At 46.6% G+C, this 12,310-nt stretch overlaps 1 protein-coding gene across 3 annotated transcripts in view; it reads left to right on the top strand.

The window, feature by feature from the left end:
- NCAM1 (neural cell adhesion molecule 1) overlaps positions 1–11,416 on the top strand; it is a gene marked incomplete at both ends in the record, with an annotated part of 103,068 nt that extends 91,652 nt beyond the window's left edge. For 2 of the 3 annotated variants that reach the window (XM_084301397.1, XM_084301398.1), the window contains 3 exons: positions 5,663–5,870; positions 6,282–6,398; positions 11,296–11,416. In XM_084301397.1, the coding sequence (XP_084157523.1) occupies positions 5,663–5,870; positions 6,282–6,398; positions 11,296–11,416 (446 nt within the window). Of the gene's footprint in view, positions 1–5,662; positions 5,871–6,281; positions 6,399–8,200; positions 8,984–11,295 lie in introns of all 3 variants that reach the window. The other variant, XM_084301396.1, reaches the window with a different exon arrangement.
- Positions 11,417–12,310: the final 894 nt, after the last annotated feature.

Here is a 12,310-nt window from a genome sequence, read left to right as displayed (position 1 = left end):
AGTTAAGTTTCTACATTTTTACAGAGGTGCATTTTTGTACAGAGATGCTTTTTTATTGTATACTTCATTGTTCTGGGCTCCTGCAAACTATTTAGAGATATCAAGAGTCTAAATGTTAATTTGATTAAATACTAAATCATTTTAGCTGTAGGGTGGAATGAATGGTTCTTAAAATATTTGTAGATCAGTGGAATTTAATCAAATGTGCCGATCCCTGAAGCTGAGTAATATGCTCCGTGCTTCCTGCATTTTATAGCAACAGCAAAATTCCTTTACAAAATGCACACAGACAAAGTAGGTTAGCACCAACAACATGAGGTCTGTAAGGATTCTTACATTACTCTTACTGCTAGTCTGTGAAAGATTTGAAATGTCAATTTGTGTCGTGCATTAGAATTTATGAGACCAGAACTAGCGGAGGAGATTTGAAAGTTAATGAAAATCACAAGGTTTTCTTTGCAGCCGAGAAAAGAAACAGTTCTGGGCCCAAGTCAATTGCAGGAAATTAACTTGGCCCAGTTTCATTGTCTGAAATACAAAACCTGAGAATAGAGCAAAAACAAGGCCATTCCTCTGCAGATCTGCCCTTATTCTCCCAATCCCTGTACGCAGCCTGGCTGCCTTTCCTCTTGCAGCTATTCTTGATCCCTTGGGCCAGAGGGTCAGAGCAGGATAGATACGATTTGGAGAAGAAAGGAGGGAGATGTCTCCCGATTCAGGGCTCTCCTCTGGATGTTTAGAGACAAAAGGGTTATTTGTAGCTATGATAGAAGGAATCGAATCTTGGAAAACAGAAGTGCTCGGTGTTTTTTATGACCTTACGCAGTGGGTTCCAAACCTGTGGAGCTAGCCAGTCCCCCAGCAGGAAAGACAGTCCCCCAGAAGGAAAGACAGCAGGGCTTGTCTTCGATACAAACTGTTGGTTATATTGTTTTCAGCAGACCTCTGGCAGTTGTATCTAGTACGCAGTGTCTGAAGCTTTGCTTTTTCATGGATGCTTAGAGTCACAAAGAAAATCAGTGGCATAACACAGAACTGATGCTAGGCTTGAACATCTGTATCTGTTGTTCTTCACAGCAGCATGTTTTCTCAATTACATGTAACCTTTGGTGTGGGAAAAGCCTTGCAGGTTATCTAGTTCCATAAAAGCTCCGATACCTGCAGCAGTTTCCAGGCTTTCAGTTTGTAAACCTGGTGGTTTTTGTTCACCTTCCCTTTGCAAGTGTTTTCAATGCCTCTCGAGGAAGCTAGTGGAAGCTAGAGAAAAGCAAAATTGAGGCTGCAGATCAAATCATGGAGCCATCACTGGGCCTTGGAGTACAAGTCTGGCAACTTCTCCATTGCACATGTTGCAATTAGCAAGATTAGTCATTATGTGGGGCCTGATGCTTGCAGGGGGGTTGGTTTTGGTTTTGTTGCAGGTTTTTTTTTGCTTGCCTTTTTGTAAAGTAGAGAGTCTGCTGCTGCTACGGATCTTCATGCTTGCCAAGGGCTATCAGAGACGCCATACTCTGCTTCCCAAACATGATTCACAGAAATGCACAAGTATTTCTGTGCACAAACACGCAGACACAAATGGGAGAACCTGCTATTGTCATTGTGCATGGAGCAGCAAGCGTTACCTGGAACAGGAACCATTTTTCATCCATTTTTGCTTTCTCTTACTAATCCTAAATAGCAAGGTGAGTATTCAGACAGCCTGTTCTGCAGTAGTGCTTAATAATCTCCATAACATCTCCGTTTAGTAAGTAAAGCAGATATGTGCAACCGTATTGGTAGAGGAAGACATGGCGTTCTGCTCTCGTGGGGATTTCTGTAAAAATTTCATACATTATTTCTAGCCTGAGCTCATCCACCTTCTGTTGCCAGCTTTTGAAATTTGTTGTATCTTTTCTCAAATAAAGTGCCTTAATGTATGTGCCGTTCTGCTGCATGTAGGTATTTTCAGGGCTACTCTCGCCTAGTTCATTCCTGCACATTTCTTTTGTTAAGTTACATTGGCTGAGTTTCTTAAGTCACTCATGTATTTATTTATTTATTTTTTTAATTTCCCTGACTAACCTTATTCCTCAGCATTGGTAGTGAACAGCAACTATTGATACTCCTGAGTTTTTCCCCATTACTCATACTGGTGCCCCAGAGAGTTGTACTTCCATCTCTAGCTCTTTGTGTCCCTGCTTACGTATGTGCTGGGTATTGCCAGAAATGAACTGGTAAGAGGCCAGCCCGCCTTTCCTTGGGAATGCCTCAACCTTTTGATCTCCCATGGCACAGCAAACTCTGACTCCTGTCTGAGGCAGAAGTCAGTTCCATCCTGTTAACATAAAGCAGTTTGCCCAACTCCCATATGATGTGTAAAACCTAAATCACTTGAAAAAAAAAAAAAATACTGCACTGCCTGCTGAGGAAGCAGACGTGGTGGCTGTGATCCAGAGACTAAGGCTGGTTGCCCTGGCTTGGGTTTTCAGTCCTCACCGGTCCAGTAGGTCATGTGCAGTGAGCAATACCATCTGGGCAGAGTAGCAATAAGGCTGTCGATGTGATTTATGCCACAGAAAGTTCCTGACCTAAGAAACTTGTAGTTGATACCGATAGGCCTTAAAAAGCAGGTGCAGAATGGAAGCCAAGAGTAGGAATCTTGTTTGAATGGAATTCCCCAGAAGAGGGTCTCTGTCCCATGAGAAGATTCGCTCCGTGTCCCTCCAGCAGTGATGGCCTGGGATGAGGTATACCTAGGAGGTGCAGTGAGAAAGTATGACTGTGTAGCCCAGGGGTGATGCTTTCCCTTATGCATCTTTAGTAGCATGACACAGAACTCATTCCCAGAAAGATGTTATAGATGAGAAGTTTGACACATCCTTAGTTTTTCCTCCAGGAGCTGCTGAGAACAGGATTGTGTTAACTATTGAATAATCCATGAAAGAATACTGAATACATTAGAAGACCAAATGTATGTCCCCCTCACTTCCTGCATGTATCACAGGTTCATTCATTCATTTAGTTATGCAGCTCCCTGCAAGGTGCTGGCAGGGGCTGCTCAGTGGCACAGACATTTTGCCAAGCATTGAAAGGACTTGTGATGGAAGTGTCAGCGCTGGGTGCCTCAGAGGGACTTCTAGATATACTAAAATAAATAAATAAATAAATAAAACAACTTTCCTCTTGGAGTCTGGTTTTCTCAGTGTTACAAAGTGAAACAACACTTACCTACCTCATGCTAAGGACATTCCACCTCCTGATTTTAAGGAATAAAAGAGCAGCAAAAGGAATGACCCTCTTTCTGAGAGCCCTGGAAATAATCTCTCCACGTACCAAAGTCAACATCACTTAGCCTCACAGGTCAAGGGATGCTTTGCAGGGCTCTTCAGCAAAGAAGAGATTCCAAGTGGTTGGGGATTGTGGCATCCAGTGGTAAAAATGCATGGGAAATGAAGAGAATCACGTCTTAATTGAAAGAAAAATAACAGGTTCCAAGGACAGTGATGAATGTGCTGATCCTGGTCAGCTGTCTCCACAAACATCAGGGATAAGCTCTGTGACATGCACAGGCCTTTGCTCACTGCAGGAAGTCAAAAACACTTGTCTGAAGGTTAGTACTACATGGGCAACCCTGTGTGTTATCCAGGCATCCTTCAGCACCTCTCAGCTGCTGACATTTTGTCTACTGGAAAAGGCAGAGGAGTTTTTTCAGTCCCACAGCTGAGGAAATGTGGTGGAGGTTGGGTTTTGACACAGGCAGCTGCTGTGACCAGGACAGTGTCAACAGAGTGACAACTTGCCTGCCTTTGCCATTTGCTTCCCTAGAAGGTTGCTTGGGCTGCTGGTTGTACCTAAGCCAAAATACTGGTGGAGCATTCCCTGGTTGGCTCAGCAGTCTGTGGACTAGACACAGCAGCTTGTGACTTCTCTCTCTCATTTCTGATTCACTTCTGGAAAGCTGGGTCTTACTGGAGGAAGGGGTGTGCCTCCTCCTTTAGCCTGTTGCCGATACCCTGATCCATATCCAGTCATTTATGCTGTCACGTCCTATCAGGAGTGGAGGTAATACAGTAGGACTACACAAAAAACAAGTCAAATGCACAGTAGAAGTCACCTCCCCCTCCTGTAGAGACCAACAGAACCTGAGGCCATGCCTCGTGCAGAGCCTGACCGCAGGTAACATCACCCAGCTATTTGAAGCTGCCTGTGATACGGCAGATAACAGTGTCTGTAAGTCCTGAGGCATGTTGGGGGGTGAGATTTGATGCGGGGTTTTAGATTTTTGGCTCAGGAACAGCTCCTCCTTTAGGTACACGTTGGAATATCACTGAGCAAAGGAGGGTATTGGCAGACTGTGAACCACAACCAATTCATAGAGTATGGAGAGTTTCCTTCAGGAAGGGCTCAGTTCTTGCTAGGATAGCAGTCCTGTGGGCCAGGTATGCTCCGGCCTCTGTTAACCTTCTTCAGGTCATGTTTTAGCTGGTTAGAGAGAACTGAATAACCAAACAGCTCCTCGAGTGTCCTTTCTTTAATGCTGGTCGGGGGAGCTGCAACCAGGCCGCACCACCGGCAGTGTTAGCGCTGCTTGGCCTGCACAGCACCGTGCCCGGGTGGTGCTTCCTGGCCTGACTCTAGAGGGCTCGCTCCTGCAGCCTTGCAGAATTGCCTTGGCTGTAGTAAATGTGGAGGTTTGCCTTGTACAAGTGTCTCACCTTTGTATTCAAATACCGAAATCGTCGATGATTGTAAGTTTCGGCTAGCGGCATGAGTTTGGGCCAAATTCTCTACTGCAGCGCATGTGAACATGCACATCTTGCATGTGGCTTTTGCTGCTTACTGCCTGGCTGCTGCCTTAAAGAATTGCTTCAGGTTTCAGTGGTACAAATCGTACTCTCACGACCGACCTGCTGAGGAGCCTGCTGGCACCGGGCCCTCTGTGCTCGGAGGCAAGCATGTGCCTCTCACGGGGGCAGGGGAAGTGGATGATGGATCCGGGGTTTAACCTGGAGCTTTCCTCAGGGAGCCACTAGTTCTTGTCAGGGTGATCTACCACCACCAGGTTGTTTCAAGCACCCCACTGAATAAGATAGCAGACTTTCCCAGCCTGTAATTGTTAGAGCAAGGCAAGCAGAAGGGAGAATCTTGGCGAGCCTGGTTCCTCCAGCAATGTCATTTATTTCCTGGAGTGAGTCCCAGCTTTGCTGCATGCCTTGTTCCCATCCCTGAACCCTGAGAGATGCTGATCTGTCCCTGCCAGGGGCCGCTCTTTGCCTCCTTCATGCTGGTGAAAGTTGATCTCAGGCGGCAGAGCTCACGAGTCCCTGTTCACACAGGTGCTTGCTTGGGAACAAAAACACGTGGGGAGACAGGCAGCAGCTTTGCACGACCCCTGTGAAAACGAAGCTTGTGCGCTGCATAGCTGGTTGCACCGGGTTCATTTATGCCATGAAAGGGGCTAGTTGACCTTCAGGCCTCACTGGTGTTTCACAACTTTCTGTGTCCCACCAGTGCACGTCATGCTCCAGAGCCCAGGCTTCGCTTCCAGCTATGACACTGCTCCTTGTTCTGCCTGACTTCCCATGCTTGCAACCTAAGTATTGCCAAATCTGAGCCATAGCTAGCCCCAAGTCACCTTTTTCTAACTATGATGCCTTCTTTTTTTCTCTTTTGGTCTCTAAAGCCAGCACTAGCCCTACATCAGGCCTCGGCACTGCTGCCATTGTAGGCATCCTCATTGTTATCTTTGTGCTGCTCCTGGTGGCTGTGGATGTCACCTGCTACTTCCTGAACAAATGTGGCCTGCTGATGTGCATTGCTGTCAACTTATGTGGCAAATCTGGACCAGGAGCCAAGGGCAAAGACATGGAGGAGGGCAAAGCCGCCTTTTCGTGAGTACTGTTATCACTTCTCTCACTCCTTCTGTTGAGCAATGTGTCGCAGCAGCAACTCTAGAAAAAAACTCCCGTGTTTCAGGGAGTTCTGGCTTTCCCATGTCTTTTGGGAGGGTACTGAAAATAATTGGGGCTGTGCTGTTTCTGCTTTTTATGTTCAGGAAAGGATTCTTTCTCAGTTTTTCTCCCATTCCTTTGAGTAGCTATCAAGTGGCTGACCCATATGCTGGACATCATAGTGGTCTTCTGTACTGTAGCTAATAATTGGAAGGAGGGGTGACAAAAAGAAATGATCTGCTGACCAAGCCAGCCTGTTTCTGTCAGTCACCATTGGTATTTCAAGTATGTCTTTGCAGGAGGATCCCTAATGTTGATGGGAAACATTTTTATGTAATTCCCTCGTTACAGGAAAGATGAGTCCAAGGAGCCTATCGTGGAAGTGCGGACTGAAGAGGAGCGGACCCCCAACCATGACGGGGGAAAACACACAGAGCCCAACGAGACCACCCCACTGACAGAGCCAGAGTATGTTGATAACAGTCCATCTTAGCACAGTGTCAGTCCAGTGCCCTTAGTTGCCTTAATCCCTGATCTCTAATGCACACGATTCAGGGCAGGAAGAGAGGAAGACAGGTAAAATCTTCATACTTGATTCCCGACATATTGGTGAGAAAACACTTCCTCTTTTTCCCAATCGACTCCTAGTTCCAGCACTGGAAGGGGAATAAAGCAGCACTGCTCGAAAGGCTTGTCTCTGCTGGTCCAGTCCAGTGTGTAGATCCAGCACCTTTCGTGGTTTGTTGTAAGGGATCCAGAGCAAAAGTTAGACCTGAGATGGCACTGAATGCTGCCTGAGCTCAGCCCTAGCAATGTCCAATGAGTGTGTGAACACCCCGTGGTGAAAGCAGCCCGCTGTACTGACAGCAGCAGAGTAGCTGTGCTCTGCATGTTGGTGGAGGCATGGTAAGTCTGACTATTCCTTGGGAGGGCTGAAAACTACCTACAAATTTTGGTCATATCAGATTTTGTTCAGGACCTGAATCTGTGAATCCCTGCTAAGAGTTTCGATAAGGTTTCAGTGTTGCCTACTGCCTGCATTAAACTGTTTCCTAAATTGGTGAGGTTCTAGTGCCCTCCAAGTACATGTCCACAACTTCTGGAGTAATAAAAGCAGCAGTTCACTGTAGGAAGCTGCTGAAATGCTTGGTAATGTTTGGGTCAGGTTTGGGATTGATGGAACAAGTTGGGTTTCTTCAGCAGAGTCATCACAGTGGCGGTGTGGTCAGATTCTTCCACCTTCGTTGTCTCACCAACTTGGATTAGGTTAGCAGTGGGGCCCACTGTTCTTACAGCTCTGCTGGAAGTCTGTGTGAGGTGAGAGGAGAAAGGAGGCCATGTCCACAAGAAGTACGGAAATGCAGAAGTGATGCACTGTAGAATAGCTGGGATTTATCTTGTCATGATTTTCTTGCCTTGTCTTACCAGGGTTTTAGCTCAGTTTGCTTCCTCTGCAAAGGTTTTCTCTTAGTTAGTAAGCCTGTGGTGGAGGCACACTGCCTTCTCATGCAGTAAGAGTTCTTGTTTGCGTTTTCCAGCCTCATCTGTGTACTTCTCACACCAATCAGTGCTATAGCACGGCTGCTACAGTGTAGTTAGTCAGACGTTGTCCTGAAGCAGACTTTATTCCATCTAGAACAATAGGCAGACACAAATCTGCTCTGAAGGGCAGAAAACATGGTCCCAAAGTTATGTGTGTGTATATATTAGGTGTGTGTATGAGAAAATATTCCATGCTGTGTGATGGAGATCTGAAACTTCTTGGCAAATGGATATGGCCAAGACAAGGGAGAGAATTCAGGGGTCCTATGCCAGGACATTGTTGCATGGTTACAGCTGGCACCGGGCTGCAAGCTTGGGGAATTTGTAGAAAGCTTCCTTGTAAGGTTAGGTGTAAGAGGATGAGAGGGAAGTTAAGCTAAAAGAGAAGATTCTCTGCAAGTCGATGGGGTTACATTGACTAAGACTTGAACCAAAATCTGCGTGAACAAGCCATTCCTGAAGGTTGTGTCCTCTCTGCTCTTCCTTCTCTTCCTAGTTGTCCTTCAGTCATCCCTGCCAGCCCTTGCTACCCTTTGCACATTTGACCTCTGACAAGTTTCTCCTTCTCGGCCTCCATGTTGTGTTTGTGTCGTAACCACATGCCATGCTGCTGCTGCTGCCGTGCCACCCACCTGCCTCCTCATGCTTACGCTCTGCTTCCCTTCCCCTTGCTGTCGTTTATGGGCTTCATTGTCTCTATTTCTCTTCTACTCCTGTCCTCTTCACAGGCACACCGCCGATACCGCAGCTACCGTTGAGGACATGCTGCCTTCTGTAACTACGGGCACCACTAACTCTGACACTATCACTGAAACTTTTGCCACAGCCCAGAACAGCCCCACCAGTGAGACCACCACACTGACCTCCAGTATTGCCATGCCAGCCGCGGCCATTCCCGACTCCAACTCCATGTCGCCTGGCCAGGCTACTCCAGCCAAAGGGGGAGCCGCCTCAGTCTCTTCACCACCGCCCTCCTCTACCCCCAAAGTGGCCCCCCTTGTCGATCTCAGCGACACCCCGAGCTCTACTCCGGCTGCTAATAATTTGTCTTCAAGTGTCCTGTCCAACCAAGGCGCGGTGCTCAGCCCCAGCACTGTCGCTAACGTGGCCGAGACCTCCAAAGCGGCAGCTGGTAACAAGGCAGCTGCCCCAAGCCCTGCAAACCTCACTAGCCCTTCAGCTCCATCAGAGCCCAAGCAGGAGGTCTCAAGCACCAAGAGCCCCGAGAAGGAAACTGTGCAGCCCAGCACAGTGAAGAGCCCAACAGAGACAACCAAGAACCCAAGCAATGTGAAGAGCGAGGCTGCTTCAGGCAGCACCACAAACCCTTCCCAGAATGAGGACTTTAAAATGGACGAAGGGACCTTCAAGACACCAGACATTGATCTTGCAAAGGATGTTTTTGCAGCTCTTGGCACTACTACTCCTGCCAGTGTGACTAGCGGGCAAGCTCGCGAGCTCGCTTCTTCCACTGCAGACAGCTCTGTACCTGCTGCACCTGCAAAGACCGAGTATGGCTGCCTTTAATCTTCTGTTGGTTGTGTGCTGTCTCTCTTGTACACTGGTGCTTGTGCTGTGTTCTTGTTGGGTGTTCTCTGAACTAATCTCATTCTTTCCATAGCAAACTAACTCACCAGTGCACCAACTAAGCAGGGCTTGGCTTTAAAGGTCCAGGAGGAAAGCAGGAATAGGCTGTGCCAGGGCAGCAGAGAAAAGACAAACCCAGGAATTTATCATAAACGTGTGATTCTTTATACTTTTCTGCAGTTTTATCTATCATAGATTATTCTTTTGTGAAAGAGATTGGAAACAGTTTGGTTTGGTGCAAAGGAAGCACTGTCCTCAGAGGCTGTGAGTTCCTGCAGCCACCCAAATTCCATTTCCTAACAGATCAGTGGAACCATTCAGAATTGACATCAGTGGAAGGCAGGGCAGAAGGTGGTGCTGTGTGAAACTTAATTGTGATACCTCTGGGTTGGTGCTTGAAGGGACAGGGTAAGGCAGAGGGGTAAGGCAAAGTGATCCTGTCTGAGAGAAGGGGAGCACTCACAGCTGGGTCAGGAGAACTGGGTGGTGTCTTTGTTGTCCTGGTTCATCAGAAATGAGTCTCCATCCACCATTCTTGGTCACCTTTTTACCCAGCTGGCTCATTCAGAGAGCACCAGCATGCCCCAAGGCAGGACAGCCATACAAGTCCTTCGGAGCCTTACTCCCTCTGGCCAGCATGCACTTTTCTCAGCTGAGATGAGTCTGCACCTGGTGTTTGGCAGGAAACACTGTAACTGGAGAGTGAAAGCCTGAAGTCCTCAGCATGAACTGGGGCCAGGGTCCTCAGCTGTTAGGCAGATGGTGGACAAGAGCGCTCTTGGTGAGCCACTTTGGGCAGTGGTGCTGACAGAGCCGTTAGAGCAGAAGCTTGGAAAATGCTGATTGAATGAGCCTCTCTGTAGGACACGAGCACTGAAGTTCCTTGTTCCTTTGGGCTTCCTGTATGGACTCCACATGCTGACAAAGGCAGAATCAAATAGAAGGAGCACCTCCTCTTTCCGGCCTGAGCAGGGGCAGTGCTTTGTAGCTAGAAAGTCCTGAACAGGCAGCTGAGGTTTGGTCTGGGAGAAGCTCCCAGAAGGCAGAGTCCACACCACATCTTGGGCTTTTGGAAGGGAAGGCGTGTTGGTGACACGGGGCCCTACACTGTCTCAGCCAGATTGCTGCCAGGATTTAAGCAGCTGCTCTTGAGCCGGGTTTGCAGCTCGCACGGATACCTCTAAGCTCTGCTGCAGCAACCACAGGGACCACATTTCCTAAGTGACAGGTTTGGTTAGAACTTCTTCCACCCTCATCTCTCCAGGAAAATTGCCTCATTCTGAAAGCTTTGCATTTCATCCAAAATAAGGTATGGGCCTGGGTTATCTTGCTTTGACACTGTGGTTATCATGGTGCTCACACTTCCAGAAGAGAAGTCAGGCAGCCATCGTAGAGCCAAGAGTTAGGCTTTTTTGCAGAGCAGAGTGAAAACCCCTGCTGTTTTACTCTTACTCATCCTAAGGCCCTGGTCTCCGTATCTCCCGTGCTGTGCTCCTGTCCTCTCCTAAATCAGAGAGATGTCTGGTGCCTCCCCAGATGCCCTTGGGCTGGAGGGAGCCAGGCAGCTTGATGGGCACAGAGAGACCTCTTCAGTTCCCTGCGGGTAAAAGCTACTGCCCTGTCCTGCTGGGTGCCACAGAGACGTGGCGCTTCGGACTCTGAAGGGAGTGTTGGACAAGCAGGTGTCTCTCATTGTTCAGTCAAGAGCCAAGGGCAGGCTGATGAATCTGAACTGCAGCCTGTGAAGCTCTTGACCTTCCGTATGCTTGCAAAAAGGCATCTGACAGAATCCACTTGTGTTTCCTTTCCTTCTGCATCCTGTGAAATTCTGAGAATGAGCTCCTGCAGAAAAAGAGATTTGCTGCTCGAGGGGCAGTCTGTTCCAACAGGACATTTGGGTGACGTAATTAGCGATGGTAAAAATCCAATTATTTTGCAATTGTGTGAAGGTTTCCTGTTCATTCCTGCGGCATTTCACACTGCAGCACGCCTTGTGCTTGTGCTGCAGCCTAAGGCCAGATCCTGCTTGTGTGTTAACTCAGGAGGGAAATCCTAGAGCTAAATGCTGGTGGGGAGTGGGGGGGGGGCTGGGAGGTGAGTTTGGTTTTATTTATCTTTGCATCTGTCAAGGTGCTATGTTTGAATGTTTCCAGAAACATATTCTTATCGCTAATTCACCATAGATGGTCAATATTTTTCTGTCTCTAAACTGCCATTTTGGTGATTTCTTCCTCAGGAAAACCCCAGTAGAAGACAAATCTGAAGTGCAAGCAACGGAAACTAAGACACCTCCAGCAGAAGTCAAGACGGTCCCAAATGAAGCCACACAAACAAATGAAAATGAGAGCAAAGCATGATCAGCGACAGATGAAAAAATGACAGAACAACTTCACCCAAGCATTTAAAACACGAAACACAACACACATCTCATTCCTCTAGTGTCTGTTGCCTTTTTTTTAAAAAAATACAAAACAAAACAGAAAATGCATAAACGGGGGGGGGGGGTTCTCTCTTTTTCTTTTTTTTTTCTTTTTTTCTTTTTTTTAAAAAGATTTTTAGAAAGGTTCTATTTGTTGTGCACTTGCTTTTAAAAAGTAAAACATTTTAAAAACAGGGTTAAACCCACAACCAAACCAGGGCTTAGCTGACCCTGCTTATTCAAATAAGCAAAACTGCAAATACCAGTTAAAACATCGTTGAGGAGCTCAAAATCAACTAGTCTTAGGCAAAGGAAAAAAAAAAAAAAAAAAAGAAAGAAAAAAAGACCCTGTTCTTTCCTTGGTTAGTATACTAGATATAACCACTGTACTGCTTGACTACTTGGTACAGATGGTCCTTAATGAACAAAGTCCACAATTTATTTTTATACTTTTCAGTCGAGTTTGAAATATGTAAAGCCTCATAAATAAGTTATAATTTCTGTTCACCTTGTATTTGTTCAGTATGCAAAGTGTCTTGAGCTCTTTGTGGCTGAATTCTGTTCTCCACATTAGACATTTATTTGGGGGGTTATTTTTTTTTAGGAAGAATGCCAAAATTGCAGCTTCGGGGGATATATTTCAATTTGCAGTATTCAGACTCTACATTTCTTTAAATTTTATGTTAATTTTTGCCAACTTTTGTTCTTTCCAGTGTTTACAATTGACAAATATTTTTTTAACTTTTGTTGTGTTTAAATGTATGTGTAAAATAGCTGCCTTTTTTTTTTTTTTTAAGTGAATCCAGTCTATAGATACTAGGTTAGCAGCATG

The sequence above is a fragment of the Netta rufina genome (assembly GCF_964035555.1).
Source record: "Netta rufina genome assembly, chromosome: 25".
Lineage (NCBI taxonomy): Eukaryota > Metazoa > Chordata > Aves > Anseriformes > Anatidae > Netta > Netta rufina.
The sequence above is the reverse complement of the archived record's forward strand: the minus strand, read 5'-3'. Positions and strand labels throughout refer to the sequence as shown.